At 39.4% G+C, this 21,647-nt stretch overlaps 1 protein-coding gene across 6 annotated transcripts in view; it reads right to left on the reverse strand.

The window, feature by feature from the left end:
• NAA25 (N-alpha-acetyltransferase 25, NatB auxiliary subunit) overlaps positions 1–21,647 on the reverse strand; it is a 73,619-nt gene that overhangs the window by 45,166 nt on the left and 6,806 nt on the right. For 5 of the 6 annotated variants that reach the window (XR_004681419.1, XM_035017028.1, XM_035017029.1 and 2 more), the window contains exons 2-9: positions 15,212–15,297; positions 14,044–14,182; positions 11,040–11,158; positions 6,289–6,363; positions 5,043–5,150; positions 4,498–4,576; positions 1,151–1,262; positions 449–538 (exon numbers count right to left, since the gene is read on the reverse strand). Coding sequence is in view for 5 of the 6 variants with exons in the window: in XM_035017028.1 (XP_034872919.1) it covers positions 449–538; positions 1,151–1,262; positions 4,498–4,576; positions 5,043–5,150; positions 6,289–6,363; positions 11,040–11,158; positions 14,044–14,182; positions 15,212–15,297 (808 nt within the window). In the remaining variant the exon portion in view is untranslated. Of the gene's footprint in view, positions 1–448; positions 539–1,150; positions 1,263–4,497; positions 4,577–5,042; positions 5,151–6,288; positions 6,364–11,039; positions 11,159–14,043; positions 14,183–15,211; positions 15,298–21,647 lie in introns of those variants that run through there. The other variant, XM_035017030.1, reaches the window with a different exon arrangement.

Consider the following 21,647-nt stretch of genomic DNA (forward strand, 5'->3'; position numbering starts at 1 on the left):
ATATCGACAGAAATAAATCTGGAAGACAAGACTCTAAACTGCCATCAAGAGTTATCTCTGGGGGCACCTGGCTGGCTCAGTTGGCAGGGCATGCGACTCGATCATGGGTTCAAGGATCATGGGTGTAGAGATTACTTAAAAAAAAAAAAAAGAATTATCTCTGAGTCAATTATACCTCAATAAAAGTGGAAAAAGGAAAAAATGTTATTTCTGGGATGGTAAGATAACTAGGAACTAACACTTTCACACCATACATTTCTGCACTAGTTTAAGATTTTTTACAATGAACACATATTTATTTTATAATTTTAAAAAAATGAAAAATCTTATACTTTGAAAGGGATACACTATTGAGACCAAAAAAGAATTCTATTAGGCTTCCAATGAAATCCTTTTGATACACCATGCTAAAAAGTGCCACTGTAATTCAGGAAAGGAGTCAACTTACTGTTCACCTTCAGCAGGAGGAGTCCAGGCGTCTTCAATCAGTCGAAAGACAGAATCGAAATAAGTCAGATAGAACTGCCAGTCATCTGAGCTAAAATCAGATTGAATGGTACACAAAGGATTAAACCCAAGTTGTGACAAGTCTGCCCTAGGAACCATGATACTCAACTTATTTTCTAAGTTACATTTTAGTCTTTACTAGGAGAAGCCCACCCCTCCCTCTGAGTTTCCTCTGCTGCCTAAAAGGGCAACTCCAAAGGCATTTTCAAAGCAAAAAAAGTTTTAAAGAAAAAAAAAAAGTAAAAAACTTTTAAGAAACAATTATTTCCTTCAATGAAATAACCAGGTCCAGAAAACTAATATTCTTAACAGAAAATTCCCACATTAGCACTTCCCCAAAATGGGGGGGAGGGGAGGGGGGAGGGACATGTTTCTTTTAGACCAATACTGAATTTAACAAATCAATGATTTGTAGCATTCATTCTAAAGATGTAACACTCAGCACCCTTGTGGCGTAAGTTCCATTATACCTCTTTACCAAAAGATAAAGGTTCATCAAAAACTTAAAAAATACCTAGGACACACTACTAAAAGATTTATGCCCAGGTAATATAAAAGACAACAGATTAAAAAAAAAAAATTCAGTAGTGACACCTGAGAGCCCCACTTTAGTCTCATGGTCCAAAAAGAAGCATCTACTCACTTTTTCAATAAGAGGCGCCTGGAAAGGGCATTGCACTCTGGCCACCTGCTCAGCTTCTTATACATAGCCATGCATTTATTTTCCCGACTTTGAATCTCACTTGTCAACTTCTCTACAATTAAAAGTTATAAAAATTGGTAAGCTGGTTTCATTTCTGCTCAGAAACCAGAATAAAGTCCAAACCCAAGAAGGAAAATGTCACATTTTCTAATTCCCTCTCTTAGAAAATGGGACCACTACCAGATACAAACTATTATCTTAATAAAGATTATTTTCCTGAGAAGAAAAAAGTAAATTTCTGATACTAAACTTTTATAATCATTTTTTTCCATAAAGATCCAGAATGTATTGAGTTGAGGATCTAAAATATGGGGTACACTTATAAAACCCCAAAAGCATCTAGGAACTAGTATATTTGGTCCATAGACAGACTTCCCATCTATACAAACAGTTCCAAAACATCGAATGAGCTGGACTTGGAATGGGATGAGCAAGGTGAGATGTTAGGAAGAATACAAAAATGAACAGAGATGAATCAAACACTTTCCCAACAGCTGGGAACAGAAAAACTATGACTACTATTTCTGAACAAATTAGATTTGCTCCAACCTTTCAGAACAGCTTAGCAGATTACGGATACCAACAATTACATTATGAATTTCCTACAGATAATCTTCATTTTAACTATCCTAAACTACAACCCAGCTGGGTAAAAACAGAAAGGCTGACTTATACCCATATGCAAGGAGGCTGAAATTAAAGAATAAATAACATTAAACAATAATAATCTCGCTCTCAAATAAATAAATAAAATCTTAAAGGGGGGGGCCTGAGTGACTCAGTCAGTTAAGCATCCGACTTTGGCTCAGGTCATGATCTCAGGGTCCTGGGATCAGCCTGCATCAGGCTCCTTGCTCAGTAGGGAGTCTGCTTCTCCCTCTCCCTCTGGCCACCACCCTCCCCCCGCCACATGCTCACTTTCTCTCTCTCACTCTCAAATAAATTTAAAAAAAAAAAGAAATAATAACAACAAAAACTCCTACATTTTATATAATTAGTTAACTATCAGAGTTAGTTTTATAACCACATACGGTCAAGTAAAGGATATACACACCTGTATGAAATAAAGTTTTTATTTTTTTATTTTATTTTTTTTAAGATTTTATTTGACAGAGAGAGAGAGCACAAGCAGGAGGAGTGGCAGGCAGAGGGAGAAGCAGGCTCCCTGCTGAGCAAGGAGCTCAATGAGGGACTTTGATCATGACCTGAGCCAAAGGCAGATGCTTAACCGACTGAGCCACCCAGGCATCCCTGAAATAAAGTTTTTTAATGACTGTTCCTAATGAGAGATCTGAGGCTATTCATTTACAGTTAGATTCCCCCAATGACTATAAAGGCACAATTAAAAACCAGGTTTGTCAAAACAACACTGGATTTCCAGGACTTTCTCCCACGGAAATCATCAAAAATGGATAAATGTTTAGGAACCTAAATCTTTGTCAGAAACATCTTCAAAGGGGAATGGTTAGATCAATCTATGAAGTTCCTACAAATAAGTTTTCAACAAAAAGGGAAGAAGTATTTTCACTATAATGGAAAAGAGCTAACATCTTTAACATTAAAGTGCTCTTGCAAATCATTAAGAAGATTATCCACATTTTTAGAAATAGGCAAAGGATAAAGAAAAGCAGCTCAAAGAAAGTATCAATGGTTTTTAAACAAATAAAAAAAATTATCCTCCCTCAAAATTAAATAAAAACTGTAAGATACGTTTTATCTATCAGATTGAAAAACATTAAAAAGATTGAAATAGGGGCGCCTGGCTGGCTCAGTCAGTAGAGCATGTGACTCTTGATCTCAGGGTTTTGCATTTGAGCCCCATGTTGGGTGTAGAGCTTACTTAAAAAAAAAAAGGCTTGGTGTATCTGGGCCGCTCAGTTAGTTAAGCGTACAACTTGGTTTCAGTTCAGGTCTTGATCTCAGGGTCATGTGATTAATCCCTGCACTGGTTCCACCCTCAGTGTGGAGTCTCCTTGTCTCCCTCCCTCTGCTCCTCCCCCAGCTCACACTCACTCTCTCATGCACTCTCTCTCTAATAAGTAAATAAATAAATAAAATCTTAAAAAAAAAAAAAAAAGCTTGAGGGGCTCCTGGGTGGCTCAGTCGTTAAGCGTCTGCCCAGGGTCCTGGGATAGAGTCCCTCATCGGGCTCCTGGCTGAGGGGAGCCTGCTTCTCCCTCTCCTCCCTGCTCGTGCTCTCTGGCACGCGCTCTCTCTCTCTTTCTCTGACAAACAAATAAGTAAAATCTTAAAAAAAAAAAAAAAAGAAAGAAAACACTGGGGGGAAGAAGGAGGAGGGGAAAGTACATCTTTAGAAGGATACACAGAACAAGTAAATGGCAAAGAACCTAGAGGACAAAGGGTTGGAGATCTGGAGTATAATCTTTCTTTCACACATCTTGAATTTTCTGAATCCATGAATTATTTTCATTTTTAAAACATTTTTTAGGGACCCCTGGGTTGGCTCAGTCAGTTAAGCATCTGCCTTCGGCTCAGGTCATGATCCCAGGGTCCTGGGATCGAGTCCCGCATCGAGCTCTTTGCTCAGCAGGGATCCTGCTTCTCCCTCTGCCTGCTGGGCCCTTGCTTGTGCTCTCTTCCTCTCTCTCTCTCTCTCTCTCTCTCTGACAAATAAATAAAATCTTTAAAAAATAAAATGAAATAAAATATTTTTTAAAAGTAAATGTAGAACATACAGGAAAGTCTGGAAGAACATAAGATGATCACAAGTGATTTTTTCTGTCTTTATATCTTTTTTTTTTTTTTAAGATTTTATTTATTTATTTGAGACAGAGAGAATGAGAGAGAGAGAGCACATGGCGGGGGGAGGGTCAGAGGGAGAACCAGGCTCCCCGCCGAGCAGGGAGCCCGATGTGGGACTCGATCCCGGGACTCCAGGATCATGACCTGAGCCGAAGGCAGTCGCTTAACCAACTGAGCCACCCAGGCGCCCTCTATGTCTTTATATCTTTATGTTTCTGTATAAGGAAGAAATTTTCCACAATAAATATTTTTCATGTTTGGGGCACCTGGATGGCTCAGTCAGTTAAGCGTCTGTCTTCAGGTCATGATCTCAGGGTCCTGGGATCGAGCCCTGCATCAGGCTCCCTGCTCAGCAGGGTGTCTGCTTCTCCCTCTGCCTCTCCCCTGGCCCCCCCAGCTTGTTCTCGCTCTCTCACTCACTCGCTCACTCTCTCTCTCTCAAATAAATAAATAAAATCTTTAAAAATATTTTTTTCGTGTTTAAATAGAAGAAAAAAAAACTTGAAGAAAACTTTAAAAATTACCTCCTAATTTTCCTCTGATAACATCCAAGGCTTCCTGGTACTTTCCCAAACGTTCCAAGATCATATAATAAAGTTCAACCTTACAGAAAAAACAAGTAAGAAATGCAACAATCGAAACTTTTCAATAAGAATAGTCATTTGCATGTTTTAAAAAAGTTATCAAGGGGCATGTAGGTGGCTCAGTCAGTTAAGTGTCTGACTCCTGATACCGGCTCAGGTCTTGGTATCAGGGTCATGAATTCAAGCCCAAGTTGGGCCCCATGCTGGGTGTGGAGCCTACTTAAGAAAATTTTATTTTAATTTAATTTAATTTTAAAAGTATCTAATAGAAAAGAACACTATCTTCAAATGAGATGAAATCAGCGTAAGAATGTTCATTATACTTAAGCTGGGTACTTCCAAAGCTTCATATTTACACAAGAGTGAGGACCCAGCTCTCTAACTGGAATAAGAGAGCAGTTTGTAATACCAGAGCATAATATTGTAGCAATATCAAACTCATGCAAATACAAAAGTACGGCTTTTGTAGGACTTCCATTACTCACTTCAGCCTCGGCTTCTATCTTGTCCTCTTTCACCATTTTTTCTACCATTCTTTCAGCGAGGGGCAGAAACATCGTTTTTGAGAGGTTTTCATCCTGTGCTGATATAGACTATAGGAGAAAAAAATAAATATTTCACTCTAATTTCTCCCCTGCTTGCACTATTTATGTTATTACCAGGCAGACCATTACTGTGACTCCAGCACATAATTATCAGTCCACTATGTCTAATATCAGACCTAATTTGAACTTGCCAGGAAGATACATTACAGAGTGGTTTGCTTTAGAAGAGATTTATTAAAGATGCATTATCCTATACATTTCTGACAAACTGGATTTGCACAATATGGCCTAACTTTTAAATAGGTTATTCATACATTTTTCTAGAACTATGTTAAGAGGGGATATGCCTATACTGATTATTATATGTAAAAGGTATCATCAGGTGTTTGAAGAGTAAAGCCTTTCAGACGTCTTTTTGAGATGTTCACATATTAAAGGGAAAACGCCAATACCTTCCATTTATACAGCCTAGTATTAACTAGTTTCGATAATTAGGATTATCTTAGATTGATAATTAAAATCAATGCTTATTAATAATTTTAACATTGCCTGAGATTCTGCTCAGAGCTCAGAAGCTGAAGGTAGCTATTATGCTTATTTCATAGATAAACTAAGAGATTCCCCAACAGTTCTCTAAGACATGTGCTGAAACCAGTATATGAATGCAGACCTGTCTGAATCCAGAGCCTCTCTGACTTAACTGCTACATTTTAACTCTTTCCTCCCCATCTTCTCTTACACACTATCTCCTTTTGGTCCTTACACTGGCTCTGGGAGATAAGCATCTCCATTCTGCAAAAGAGCAAACTGAGGTTCAAAAAAACAGAATTGATAAAACAAGGCCATCCAGTTCAATAACGTGATCACTAACAAACAATACTGTTTTAAAGACAAACCTCAAGTCAAAATATCAAACGAGGCTCATACTTGATCAAATAACCCAGTAATGGATTTAAGATTCAGGGGAAATACAGTCTGTGCTACATACAAATAAACTGATATACCAACTCATAAGGAATAAATACCAAAACTCCCCAACTCAAAAAGTCAAATTGACATTATGTAAAGTCCCTGTTTGACACACGCTGCGACACATTACCCAAGGTGTTCAGAAGACAAGTTAAGGACAGTAACTATATACAAAAATAAAAATAAATCTCAATCCCATTCTGAATGCCATACTCACTTGCATAATTAAGCTCATCACAGACCAAAAGTAGTAAGGGTTTTTGGGGACAATCTTATATAGAGCCATGCCAGCCTGAAAGACAGAGAGCCATAAATACTTAATTTGGAAAACATCATACAAATGGCAATTAATGATCTAGATATGTGGCAAGAAGTTTCCTAGGAGAATAGCAACACATCTACACGTCCCAGTTACTGTAAGTGCCTAGTGACTTGATGGATATTCTCTAGTGGACAACAATATAGGTAATCACAAAGGTGAATTTTTACATCAGGAATATTTCACCTTTTGAACCAGATTTCTTCAAATTAAAGGCCAGTATTTTTGGAAAATACAGCAATCCAATATGGTTCTGATAGACTACCAACAAACATAAAATTTGGCTTATGAATGTATCCCAACAAACTTACCTAAAAATACTGCACTAACTAGTTATAGTAAAACAAACAAAAAAATGCAGACAGTATATTTATTTATTTATTTTTAAAGATTTTATTTATTTGACAGAGAGAGAAACAGCAAGAGAGGGAACACAAGCAGGGGGAGTAGGAGAGGGAGAAGCTCAATTGACAATATTGAGGTGCTCCCTGCTGCTCAGCAGGGAGCCCAATGTGGGGCTCAATCCCAGAACCCTGGGATCATGACCTGAGCCGAAGGCAGACACTTAATGACTGAGCCACCCAGGCGCCCCCAGACAGTATATTTAAACTTAAAATCAGAAAAGTTTACTCTGGCATTATTAAAAAAATAATAATTCTTAGGTTAGGAAAATAATCAGGTTCTTTCAAGATACCATTAAGTAGAACTGAACCCTTTCTTTGTGAAATGTATAATGTGAAATACTTAAAAGCAGGGACATGGCAAGAAGGAACAAAGTAGATCTATTCATGCATAACTGAGAATCTGCCCATAATTAGCCAACTAGTAATCAATGCTAAGAACTCAGCTAATTGTCACAGTTACTATTTTATGTTTTTTAATCTTTTGCTTATCTTCAGTCCACTTGAAAAATTATACGGAGCCCCTATTTAGTGGAAGGAAATGTCTATTCTGCCCATGATACAAAGATTTAGTCCCGGTCCCAAACACACTTAAAAGCTAGGGAAAGAGATAAGACAAATATTCAAATGACTAAAATAATACTTGGGAAAAAAAATAAACATCCTATACAAAAACACGATGCCTTTTTGTTTTCAGAAAAGGCATGGTCATAAGTTTGTTCATTCCTTTCTTTTTCTTTCTTTAAGGGAAAGTAGGGAAGGTAACTTAATCAATAAAGCCTTCTTCAAAGTAGCAGTCTTTCAGATGAACCTTGAAGGTTAACAGAATGTCTACAGGCAAAGATGGGGTTAAGGATACGTACACACAAAGAAAAACATTTGGGGTGAGTCAATTCTAGGTAGAAGCAAAATCTGAACAAAATATTAAAGAAAGAAGAGACATATGTTGACAAGCACAAATAGGACGTTTGACTACAAATAAGGATTAAGAGGACTGGTAGGGGAAAAGGGCTGAAAGGTAACTGAGATACTCTGGTTGTAAAACACTCAAAAAGGAGTCTGTTATACAGAGTAAGGGAGTGAGTGATATGTATACATCTATACTCTTCCAGGACGAGTATTTTAGCTGTACTGTGAAGGAAGAAAATAGAAGAGATGAGGCAATGAGGAACTAAACCAGGATGAGGTAGATCAAATAGAAAAGAGACCTCAAAGACACTGTAGAAAAAGAGTGAAAATGATTTAAAGACAAAATGGACATACAGGATAAGAAGGAGAGTCTAAGGGGTGCCTGGGGGGCTCCGTCGGTTAAGCATCTGCCTTTGGCTCAGGTCATGATCTCAAGGTCCTGGGATTGAGCCCTGAGTAAGGCTCCCTGCTCAGAGGGGAGTTTGCTTCTCCTTCTGCCTCTGCCCCTCCCCCTGCTCGCTCGCTCTCCTGCTCTCCCTCTCTCTCTCAAATAAACAAAATTAAAAAAAAAAAGTAGAGTCTAAGATGGCTTAAGGTCCCTGCTTCTAACACCAAACTCTGGAGGAATGGAATGAAAAGTGTTAGAAAACCAATTTTACTTAATCATTTGGGGAAAGAAAACATTTTTATAATGACATACAGAAATAAAAAGGAGTAAAATATAAAATTTGTATGAATTTTTAATACAAAAGGCAAGACAAAAATTTCATGCCTGCACCCTATACTATGTTGCAGACACTGATACTCTGCTGATACAGAAAACTTTTGAAGACAGACAAGTTTAAAAAACATGGCTGTGAACTGGTGACTCAGAATACAAGAACGTCAAAAAACAAATGAACAAACAAACGAATGAAAGGAAATATCATTTACAGAAAAAGAAAAGTCCAATTACCTTTGAACCCCTAGCAAATCTTCATTCAAGATGATTTTAAATATTACCTGCCAGGAATGTCATTTGGGACAGCAGAAGTCCTTAAATTTTCTGAATCCCTGGCTTCCCTCCCTTTTACCTCCACCAGTTAATGCAAATCATTTATTTAACAAAAATTTATTGTGCAGATGCTATTCTAGGCACTGAGGATTCAAGAGTGAACAAAAACGCTCACCCTCATGAAACATGACATTTAATTTGTAAACTACCTATTACCCCAGACTGACATACCACTTTCAAAATAAACATACATATAAACTAAGAAATTGTAACGATCTTAAGCAGCAAAAAAGGTAAAATAAAAATTAGACATTTCATTCTGAAACATTTAACACCAGAACGCTCTATTCTTCCAATATACTAGAATGGAATAATGTAAAAATAAGCTATCGCAGGGTGCCTGGGTGACTCGGCTGGTTAAGCGTCTGCCTTCAGCTCAGGTCATGATCCCCGAGTGCCGGATCAAGCCCCATGTCGTCCTTGGGCTCCCTGCTCAGCGGGGAGTCTGCTTCTCCCTCTCCCTCTGCCCCTCTCCTGCTCCATTTCTCTCGCTCACTCTCTCTCTCAAATAAATAAAATCTTAAAAACAAACATACCAAAAAAAAAAAAAAACACGCTATAGCTACAACATATTTAGGATCAATGACTTATTAAGCCACATCAAAGCAGTGGCTCCCAAGAGCAAGATGCAAAGGTATATGTGTATCTCTGCCAACATGTAAAGTTCAACAGTAAAAAAAAATAAAATAAAAATTCTGTTCAAGTGGCAGATTATTTTTTCCCTTTTTCAAAATTTACCCTGATATTGTCATTGCATTAACTTGTCCTTTTTGTTATTTTACTGCATGTATATATAATAGACATAGTTCAAAAATATGTTTTGTGGGATCATAAAATTAACACATGCCTTAAAAAAAAAAGGAAATTAAGAGAAAGAAAAGTATCCACAGGCCTATATCCTGGTAACATTTTGGTACATTCCCTTAGAGATATATCCTTTATGGACTGGTAGAAAAAGACAAAGACACCATTTAAGGGGAGGTGGGGTGTTGCATTTTATTCTACCATATGGATGAATCATAATTCCTTTAACTGTATCTGTATTAACAGACATTTAATATACTTCCCTTAAAACATATTCCTAGAAGTAAAAATGATATTAAAGATTTACATATATACATGTTAGCATTGCCAATTTAAAAATATATACCCATTTTACATTAAAAGAAAAATTATAGGGGTGCCTGGGTGGCTCAGTCATTAAGCGTCTGCCTTCGGCTCAGGTCATGATCCCAGGGTCCTGGGATCGAGCCCTGCATCGGGCTCCCTGTTCCGCAGGAAGCCTGTTTCTCCCTCTCCCACTCCCCCTGCTTGTGTTCCCTTTCTCACTGTGTCTCTCTCTGTCAAATAAATAAATAAAATCTTAAAGAAAAGAAAAATTATAATCTGATTATTTTTCCTGAGAATATACTCCATCAGTAAATAAAACTTCTTCAAAGAATTATATTTGGGGAAAAAATTTCTTCCAATTTAAAAACTTGCATAAGCAAATACAAAGCTTAATTTTAAGGAAAAAGGATTTATATTAATATAGTACCTTCCACCCTCCCTAATTTATCTATTGTTATAGTCTGATATTTCAAGTAAAGAGTAAGACAAAACAAAAACCCAAGTAAGAAAGCTTTGCTTTCAGAAGAAATTATACCCACAAACAAAGCCATTTCTGAAAAAATGCTAGTTTGACATCATAACCCTTTATGGGCTTAACAGTTTCATTTCTCTGGGATGTTGACTCTACCCACCCACTAGTCCAAATGAGGCTCCTTCACATACATCTAAATATATGGAACACCTAAAATGTGCTAACTGGCAAATAAGCTGCCTCTACGAAAAAGACAAGTATCCAAACAGTGGGGAGTTTTCCCAGGTGTATTTAAAAATCTCCTCAGGCTACAAAGAGTTAAATTTACAAATTAGATCTAAACTTTAAGGTTAATCTTTCTATAGTCTGTTCATTTTTTGTTCTGGGATTTCTGCCCATTTTCTGAAACTATAACAACAATTTCATGCAGTGGGACAATTTGAAGCCAATTTACCAGAACCAAACAAAACATACCACCAGGCCACCAAAGAACAATCAGATTTCCCCAAATAAAACACTTAAAGAACTTGAATAATAGTTCATCTTTAAAACACACAAGAAAGTATCTGCCTGATCTCCACACACAAATACATAGATTTGGCTCTACACACACATGCAAACATATTCCTACAATTAAGTCACATTTAAAAAGACTGCGTCTAATAGCAAATCCCACAGCCCAGGAGGTTTGGAATCAAGTTACCTGTTGCATTTTCTTATATTCGCCCACTCTGGCATAAGCCATGAAGAGGTGAGAGTGATACTCCTCACTATTGGGAACTTTCTTCACAGCTGCCTCATAAAGTTTTGTAACTAACTCCGCTAGGATAAAAAGAAATAGGACATTCCTTAATTATTGAAGTATACATTAAATCTTAACAGCATTTAATTTTTTTCCCCCTTTGGAGGAAATAGATGTCTCCTATCACTAAGGAAGAAGAAAGTATTTGTTTTGCCTCATCTGATCATTACTCTTCTCTTGGTTGGGTGTTTTTCGATGAAGCATGGAATAGCTCAGGCCTCCCCAACACATTTGCAATATATAAATAAGACCCTCCAGGATCTAGCCTCTCTGTCTCCTTCCTACTTATTTCCCACAGCACTTAGTGTTCCAGCATCTCAAACTATTTGTAGCTCCACTAGACTCCCAGTGCTATATCATACCTCTGCATGTTCCCTCTGCCTGGATTCTCCTTTCCTCTCTTTTCTGCTCAGTGAACATCATCCAAGACCAAGACCCAGCTCAAATGTAATCCTCTCTGCAAGGAACTGTGCAAGTTCAAATGTAATCCTTCCCAAACACCATCTCTGCACCTCCACCCAGTTTGATCACTGCTTCCTTCTACCATCTTTAAATTTTTTAAATAAGTCTCTTATAACATTTATTAACACATAATGTAGAAAAGAGTCTATTGATGAATTTTCCCCCCTTTTTTTTTTTAATTGAGCTCTACATCCAACATGGGGCTTGAATCCACGACCCTGAGATCAAGAGTTGCATGCTCTACTGACAGCCAGCCAGGTCCCCCTGAATTTCCCCTTAAAGACTATGAGTAACACAAGGGCAGAGAGAGCACCTTTCATCTTTGACTTGGATACAATACTTGTCATAGAGAAACATTCAGTATTTGTGAGATAAATGATTTTTAAAAAAACACTGGGGGAGAATCCGTAACCCTAAATCAACATAATCCCTAAATAATCAGATATAATACCCAACTCTTAAGTTCTGTCTTTTAAAAAACGAAAAACATGGGTGGCTCAGTCAGCTAAGCATCTGCCTTCAGCTCAGGTCATGATCCCAGGGTCCTGGGATCGAGCCCCACATTGGGCTCCCTGCTCAACAGGGAGTCTGCTTCTCCCTCTCCCTCTGCCCCTCCCCCCTCCTGCCCGCACTCCCTAATAAATAAAATCTTCTAAAAAAATGAAAAACAAAACTGGAAAGTAACATTTCTGTCCACTAGGTTGGCAAAAATTTTTATTTTATTTTTCCAGCTTTATTGAGGAATAACTGACAAATAAAAATTGTATATCTTAAGGTGTACAACGTGATGGTTTGAGGGCAAACTTCCTTTTTTTTAAGATTTTACCCATTTATTTGAGAGAGAGAGAGAGCGCGAGAGCACGAGTGCGGTGAGGGGCAGAGGGAGAAGCAGACTCCCCACGCTGAGCAGGGAGCCCGATGTGGGGCTCTATCCTGGGACTCCGGGATCATAACCTGAGCTGAAGACAGATTATTAACTGAGCCATCCAGAAGCCCCAAAGGCAAAATTTTTCAAGTAAGTCAAAATTGAGCAAAATTAATAAAGTATTACTTAGAAAAACAAATGTGATAAAGATTTTTTTTAAAAGCAAGATAATAAAATATATTCAGGAAACAAGTACCTCTTGGAATGTAAAAGGGGAAGTGAGATTGATAAGGAACACATAGGAAGCTGTCAGTATTGATAATGCTCTTTCTTAAATTGATTGGAGATTCATGAACGTTCATTATTCCACATCAAGTATTCTAGTGTGTTATATAAAATGTATCTTCTATAATATGTATTATGGAAGATACGTATTACTCCATAATAAAAGATTTAAGAAAGTAACAATGAAAAACTTTATTTACAGGTGAAATGGTAGACTAGCTAGAATATGCTTAGAAATAATCTGGCGGGGGATGGGCAGGGGCGCCTGGGTGGCTCAGTCGTTAAGCATCTGACTTCATTAAAGCGTCTGACTTCGGCTCAGGTCATGATCCCAGGGTCCTGGGATCGAGCCCCGCATCGGGCTCCCTGCTCGGCGGGAAGCCTGTTTCTCCCTCTCCCACTCGCCCTGCTTGTGTTCCCTCTCTCGCTGTGTCTCTCTCTGTCAAATAAATAAAATCTTTAAAAAAAAAAAAAAGAAAGAATCTGGCAGGGGATGGGATACAGTAAAATTTGCCATGGGACAATGACTGCTGAAGGTGGATAATGAGTTCAATGAGATTTATTATGCTGTTCTGGTTTTTTTTATGTTTGAAATCTTCCATATCAAATAGTAAAAAGGGTAACTCTTCCATTCAGTAAATCAAAATGTCACAAACCAACCTCAACTCATTCCAATTCAGGATACTAATACACGTAAAATATCCTTTCTGCCTGTCTTTGTAAATCATGGTTAATGCATTATTTTAACTATTGCCATCCACTCAAAACATGAGTGATAAGTAGAATGAACAAAGAGAGAACTCAATCAGAAATAAACAAAACCTTGGGGCGCTTGGGTGGCTCAGTTGGTTAAGCATCCAACTCTTAATTTCAGCTCAGGTCATGATCTCAGGGTCGTGAGATCAAGCCCCAGCTTGGGCTCCATGCTGGGTGTGGAGCCTGCTTAAGATTCTCTCTCCCTCTCCCTCTCCCCTTCCCCCCGCCCCCTTGCATGCTTTCTCTCTCTCTAAAATAAATAAATAAATCTTTAAAAAAAAAAAAGAAGAAGAAAGAAACAAAAACTTCAGCTCAAGTTTAAAAACAATGAAAAAGGGCGCCTGGGTGGCTCAGTCGTTAAGCGTCTGCCTTCGGCTCAGGTCATGATCCCAGCGTCCTGGGATCGAGTCCCACATCGGGCTCCCTGCTCTGCGGGAAGCCTGCTTCTCCCTCTCCCACTCCCCCTGCTTGTGTTCCTGCTCTCGCTATGTCTCTCTCTGTCAAATAAAAAAAAAAAAAAATGAAAAAGAAACATACGTCGGTGCATCTCCCGGTAAAGAATAGTCAGTGCCTGTAGCGAGTTGTCATCTGTTGGTTCAAGGGCTGCCACCTCCTGTGCTAACATGAAGGCTTCCTCTTGCTTTCCAGTTCTCTGTAAACCAATTGCCTTTAAAACCTGATACATAGGAAAAACATTAGTTTTAAAAGGACAGAAATGAAACTATGAGCCAAAGCTCCCTACTCAGAGGGGAGCCTGCTATTCCCTCTCCTGCTCCCCCTGCTTATACTCTATCAAATAAATAAATAAAATCTTTAAAAAAATGAGCCAAAGAAGGCCAACTTGAAAACACAAGATAAGCTATAAGGTATGCCTAGGTTGCTATCAAGTAAACCATATTTTACTAAAAATCACAGCACATCAAGAGTCTTTCCTATTCAGTCATATTAAGAAGGCAGAACAGGGGCACGTGGCTGGCTCAAGCTCTAGAGTATACAACTCTCAATATCGAGGCTGTGAGTTCAAACCCCATGTTGGGCGTGGAACCTACTTTAAAAAAATAAATAAAAGGCACAACGTTGCTTAGAAAAAAGAAGTCTATCAATATAAAATAATTAAATTAGCTAAGTTATGTCCAAAATATCCAAAGAAATAAACCGTTAGCTTTTAATTAAATACTATTTATGACATTTAGGTAATCAGAAAAATAAATGGCTTAGGGGCGCCTGGGTGGCTCAGATGGTTAAGCATCTGCCTTTGGCTCGGGTCATGATCCCAGCGTCCTGGGATCGAGCCCCACGTCGGGCTCCTGGCTCAGCGGGGAGCCTGTTTCTTCCTCTGCCTCTCCCCCTGCTTGTGCTCTCTCTCTCTCTCTGTATCCCTGTGTCTCGAATGAATAAATAAAATCTTTAAAAAAAAAAAAAAAGAAAGAAAAAAGAAAAATAAATGGCTTAGAGCTTAGACAGGCGCCTGGCTGGCTCAGTTGGTGGAGTGTGTGATTCTTCATCTCAGGGTTGTGAGTTCAAGCCCTGCATTGGGCTCCACACTGGGCATGGAGCCTGCTTAAAAAACAAAACAAAACATAACCTGGGGGAAAAAAAAAAAACCTGAAAAAACTGTCACTAAACAGATTTAATATCTTTTCCCTTTTAAGATTATAATATATAACCCACCAAATATAAGTAACTCTAGAGCAAATGAACTTACCTTAGCACAGTGAAGATCCTTATGTTTCTTCAACAATTTATCTGCTTGCTGAATTGCCATTTTATTATTACCATTATCAAGATAATCTATGAAAACAAATTATGATAGTTATTATATTCCTTCAGCAAATATGAAAAATGCATAGGCTGGTATGAGATGTTTCATAAAGTATTTTAATTCAGTATTAAAAACATCATGGGGCCAATTTTAATTCTAAGTGGCTAGGATGGTCCAGAATACGATCTTATATTCCTATAGTCATCTCTCAGACCTGTTATAAAATTGTGTTACGGAAAAAAAGGAATCAATTATTATCCAAAAGTCTAACCAAAGAAGTTTCATTTCCAGATGAGAAGATCTAGAAGAAAATGAGAAGTGTCATAAATGGGAAATGTGGTAGCTGTCAATTCTAAATATAGAAAAATGACTAAACAGGCCAGTCCACAACCTACTACTACTACTCCCTGATCCCTCTTTGCTCAGCAAGGTTCCAAATCAGTGTAGGGGCAGATGAGGCATAGATAACTCAAAATAAGTTATGGATCAAATGCTGGTGAGTACATGGAACAACAGCACCTCTCACTCAGTGCTGCTGGGAAGGTAAAATGGTAAAACCACCTTGGAAGACAGTCTGGCAGTTTCTTCAAATGCTAAACATACTCTACCATTTGATCAGCAATCATGCTCCTTGGTATCTACCCAAATAAGCTGAAAACTTACCTCCACACAAAAACTTGCACACAAATGTTTATGGCAGCTTTATTTATAACTACCAAACCTTGGAAGCAACCAAGATGTCCTTCAATGGGCCAATGGATAAACAAAATTGTGATAGAGTCGTACAATGGAATATTACTCAGTGATAAAAAGAAATGAGCTATCAAGGCACAGAAAAACACAGGAACTTTAAATGCATATTGCTATGTGAAAGAAGCCAATCTGACAAAGCTATACTATATGATTCCAATTATATGACATTCTGGAAAAGGCAAAAATTATAGACAATAAAACAATCAGTGGTCATCAGGGGCTGGGGGAGGGATGAATGGGTGGAGCACAGGGGATTTTTAGTACAGTGAAACTATTCTGTATGATACTGTAATGATGGATATAAGTCATCATACTTTTGTCAAAACCCACAGAAGGTACAACACAAAGAATAAACCCTAATGTAAACTAGTAAACTATGTATATTAGTTAAAAATAACCTATCAGGGCGCCTGGGTGGCTCAGGTCATGATCCCAGGATCCTGGGATCGAGTCCCGCATTGGGTTCCCTGCTCAGCAGGGACTCTGCTTCTCCCTCTGCCCCTCCCCCACTCATGCTCGTGAGCCCTCTCTATCTCAAAAATAAATAAAATCTTTAAAAAACAATAAAAAAACCTATCATATTGGCTCAGCACCTGAAACAAAGTACACACTAAATCAAGATATTAACAATAGGGGAAACTGGGGGGAGGGAGTGGGAGTGTGGGGATATATAGGAACTCTGTACTTTTCCACTCTTTTTTCTGTAAACCTGAAACTGCTCTAACAAATAAAGTACATTAACAAAATGTGTGTGATACACACACCCACAAAGCAAAGATTCATTTCCAGAGAAGGAAAGTGAGAAGTGTTATAGGTGGGCAACATGGGTGGTAACTGTCAGTTCTAATTATAGAAAGATGACTGAATGTGGGCCAGTTCACAATCTACTACCTCTAATGGTCCCACTTTGTCCATCAAGGTCCCAAATCAGCATAGGGACAAAGGAAGCATAAAGAACTCAAAATAATCTACGGCCCTGGTGGCCCAAACAACAGAAATAGACTATCATTTTACCGAACAAATTCCATTTTCCTCCAATGAATACTTGACTAAAACTTAAAACAGACCCACATGAACCCATGAGTTTCATCTCTTCAGTCTTTCTTCAATGCCATAACACAGATAAGCACCAAATACGCTAGGTGAAGAGATTAAGAAGCCCTACTCTGGAGGTAATCACAATCTAGGGAGGAAGGTCAAAAAGAGACAGACTCACTGTGGAGGCAATCGAAATCTAGAAAGGAAGATCAAAGACCTAATACTCAGGTGGAGAGACTGGAGAACCAGAAAACTAAAAGCATACAAACTTGGTCTAACTACCCAAATATCTAACACCAGTTTTCTTAAATAGCTCAGCCAATATGCCATCATTTGTCCTTACAGAATACCTGACAGAGATATTTCAGCTCAATAAAGGACACTTTCTCTTCCTAATAATATGCTGATCTCTTTCTGAGTCAGTTCTAAGTTACTTCTGACTCATTCCTGTAAGACTCCATGTTTTTAGAGCATACCCTGAAGAGTAATTAAACATCTGTGATGAGACCCCAGCTCTGAGGATCTGCCCATAAATGGATGAGACCAGAGGTCAGGACTATAAGGGCATTTAACCTTTCCCTCTGCACTTACCTGCCCATGCCCTCTTCTCTGGGAATGGTTTCCACTGCCTCTACTGCAGGGGTAGGATTGGATGACCACGTCTAGACCTTGTAACTACACCCACTGAGGTGGATATTAACCCAAGGGTAAATCAGGTTTCTCCCTGGTAAACTGTAACTGCAACACTGAGTCACAAAGCCAGAGTGAGAAACTATGCGGAACCTCATTTGGAAGGAAATAAATATTGTTAGTCTGACATTACCAGTGGCAGCTCCAGAATTTCCATTTTGAAGGTGCCTTAGAGGATGCAAGTTAGTTGATGGGGAGTGAAGAAAAGGAGTTGTCTCTTGCCTCTTCATTCACATAACATTTATAAAAGTATTAAAAATGTCACTTATCTTTATCAAAGAATTGGGGGCAGGGCAGTGTTGATTAATTTAAGCTCGTAAAGAGAGGTCACATCTTGGTGTGGCCACAAAGCCAACATGTTGGGCCCTGGGTAAACTGATAAGTAGGCAGGAAAAAAAAAAAACAAAACTCTGAAGAACCAAGCAAAGAATAAACACACACAGATAAAAGCATGGATGAAAATTGGCGGGGGCGGGGGGGGAGCTTTAGGGATGCCTGGGCAGCTCAGGTGGTTAAGTGTCTGCCTTTGGCTCAAGTCATGATCCCAGGATCCTGTGATCAAGTCCCACATTGGGCTCCTTGCTCAGCGGGGAGCCTACTTCTTCCTCTGCCACTCCCCCTGCTTGTGCTCTCTCTCTCTCTCTCTCTGACAAATAAATTTTTAAAAATCTTAAAAAAAAAAAAAGCTTTGGATCCTGACAGCTCTTCAGTTGTTTTTTGTTTTTTTTTTTTTAAGATTTTATTTATTTATTTGACAGAGACAGATACAGCGAGAGAGGGAACACAAGCAGGGGGAGTAGGAGAGGGAGAAGCAGGCTTCCCATTGAGCAGCGAGCCTGACATAGGGCTCGATCCCAGGACCCTGGGATCATGACCTGAGCCGAAGGCAGATGCTTAATGACTAAGCCACCCAGGCACCCCATCTTCAGTTTCCATCAAACCCTGAAAACTGCATCCCTGCTCTAGGCTCCCACCAGGGTTTATAGCAAGCCCCCTTCAGTAGAGCTTGTGTCAATGGGCTTCCGCTCCTTGCACCCAAAAGTTTAACTAAGACACTCCCCTACATTCAGCCAGTCTGCTGTCAGGCTCCCCCTTCCTGGATGCCTAGATGGTAAAAGTCTATTTTCGTTTACATTACTGACTCTGGAATATAAATTAGGTAGCCCTTGGAGAAAACAGGCCAATAAAAACAATATCCCAGAGCCCCTGGGTGGCTCAGTAGGTTAAGCCTCCAACTTGATTTTGGCTCAGGTCATGATCTCAGGGTCATGAGACTGAGCCCCTCATCCAGCTCCATACTGGGCATGGAGCCCTGCTTAAGATTCTCTTTCTTGGGGCACCTGGGTGGCTCAGTCATTAAGCATCTGCCTTCGGCTTAGGTCATGATCCCAGGGTCCTGGGATCGAGCCCCACATCAGGCTCCCTGCTCAGCGGAGAGCTTGCTTCTCCCTCTCCCTCTGCCTGCCGCTCTGCCGATTTGTGCTCTCTCTCTCTCTGTCAAATAAATAAATAAAATCTTAAAAAAAAAAAAAAAAGATTCTCCTTCTGTCCCTCTCCTCTAAAAAAAAATTAATTAAAAATAATAAATATAGGGCGCCTGGGTGGCTCAGTTGGTTGAGCGACTGCCTTCGGCTCGGGTCATGATCCTGGAGTCCCTGGATCGAGTCCCGCATCGGGCTCCCTGCTTCTCCCTCTAACCCTCCCCCATCTCATGTACTCTCTCTCTCTCTCATTCTCGCTCTCTCAAATAAATAAATAAATCTTTAAAAAAAAATAATAATAATAATAAATATATAAATTGATATCCTAAATCTGTCTTTTTAGTAAGTTGTTTTAAAACTTACTCAAAGGTGGGGCCCCTGGGTGACACAGTCAGTTGAGCACATCCGACTCTTGGTTTCAGATGAGTCCATGATCTCAGGGTCATGGGATCAAGCCCCATGTCAGGCTCCACACTCAGCATGGAGTGTACTAGTGTTTTTGTCTCCCTCTCCCCTCCTCTCTCTCTCTCTCTAAATAAATAAACAAACAAACAAAACTTATTCAATGGTAACTGTGGTTTGACCATGAGGCCTGGTGTTCCCTTAATAACAGGAATAAGCCAAAATCAGCCATCCACAAATCAGGCACAGGAAACAGTAAGATGATGATGCATAGGGGCGCCTGGGTGGCTCAGATGGTTAAGCGTCTGCCTTCGGCTCAGGTCATGATCCCGGGGTCCTGGGACCGAGCCCCGCATCGGGCTTCCTGCTCAGCGGGAAGCCTGCTTCTCCCTCTCCCACTCGCCCTGCTTGCATTCCCTCTCTCGCTGTGTCTCTGTCAAATAAATAAATAGAATCTTTAAAAAAAAAAAAAAAAGTTGATGATGCATAGATGAAAGCAATGTTTGCAAACCATGGGTACCACTCTCTGAGTGAAATGTTTTTAGGTGGTCCTTGCAGTCAGCACTAGGTAACACAGTGAGAAGTTGATCTCTTCCAATGTTTCCCTTGTATTAAAGAGACAGTCTCAGTTTAGGGTTAGCCAGTCACTTCTTTAATACTTTTTTTTCCCTTAAGATTTTAATGTAATCTCTACATTCAACATGGGCTCGAACTCACGACCCCAAGATCAAGAGTTGAATGCTCTTCCAACTGAGCCAGCCACTTCTTTAATACTTTCTAATGCTTTTTCTTTTAACAGCAAAGGAACAGACTTCAGACTCAAAGCTACACAAATATCAGAATCTAGTTAAGACTTTAAAACATTGTTTTGTTTTCATCTTATTTTTATCATTTTGTTTTCTCAGCACAAGTGACAGGTCCTCCATTAATGATAATGATATAGATTATTTTTAAATAAATTTAAGTTAAAAATCAAGTTAGAGAAAAATATTAAGTAAATAATAGCACAGATAATACTAAATAAAGCTAGAATCATCACACTGGATGGAAGAACGATAGAAAGTTGGAAAACACTGGGTTAAATCATTGGCAAGAGACTATCAAAATCTGTTAAATGACTAAGCCAGCCACCTTCCTGGGTAACAATTTGAACAGAAGTGACTCTTCCTTATATATGCAGACAGCAGTAGGCCCTGACACATGCGGGCCTACTTGCCTGGTAGAAGAGGCCTGGGATTAATTTGTCCAATCATACTTAGGGATACTGAGAGTAAGAAAGAGATCAGTCTTAGGGCGTCTGGCTGGCTCATGGCTCAGTCTGTGGAGCATGCGCCTCTTGATCTTGAGGGTCATGAGTCGGGCATATGCCCATGTCGGGCATAGAGCTTACTTTAAAAAAGAGAGATCAGTCTTGTCAAAAAAAAAAAAAAGCAAGCAAGCTTTTAGTCTGTGTGTTCTTGCAGCTGTTGTGAAAGTCTCCAGGGCAGCTAAAATGACAACCTACACTGTTTCCACTTCCTACAAGAGCTTCAAAGACTACTGAAGATATTGCTCCAATTTAGAAAAAAAGACTGAATACAACATAGCTCCATCTTTGCTTAAAAATTTTTTTTTAAAGATTTTATTTATTGGGGCGCCTGGGTGGCTCAGTCGTTAAGCGTCTGCCTTCGGCTCAGGTCATGATCCCAGGGTCCTGGGATCCAGCCCCACATCGGGCTCCCCGCTCGGCGGGAAGCCTGCTTCTCCCTCTCCCACTCCCCCTGCTTGTGTTCCCTCTCTTGCTGTCTCTCTCTCTCTCTGTCAATTAAATAAATAAATAAAATCTTTTTTTTTTTTTTTAAAGATTTTATTTATTTATTTGACAGAGAGACAGCGAGAGCAGGAACACAAGCAGGGGGAGTGGGAGAGGGAGAAGCAGGCTTCCCGCCGAGCGGGGAGCCCGATGTGGGGCTGGATCCCAGGACCCTGGGATCATGACCTGAGCCGAAGGCAGACGCTTAACGACTGAGCCACCG

The sequence above is a fragment of the Mirounga leonina genome, unplaced genomic scaffold (assembly GCF_011800145.1).
Source record: "Mirounga leonina isolate KUSES-001 unplaced genomic scaffold, KU_Mleo_1.0 Mir_171, whole genome shotgun sequence".
NCBI classification, from domain to species: Eukaryota; Metazoa; Chordata; class Mammalia; order Carnivora; family Phocidae; genus Mirounga; species Mirounga leonina.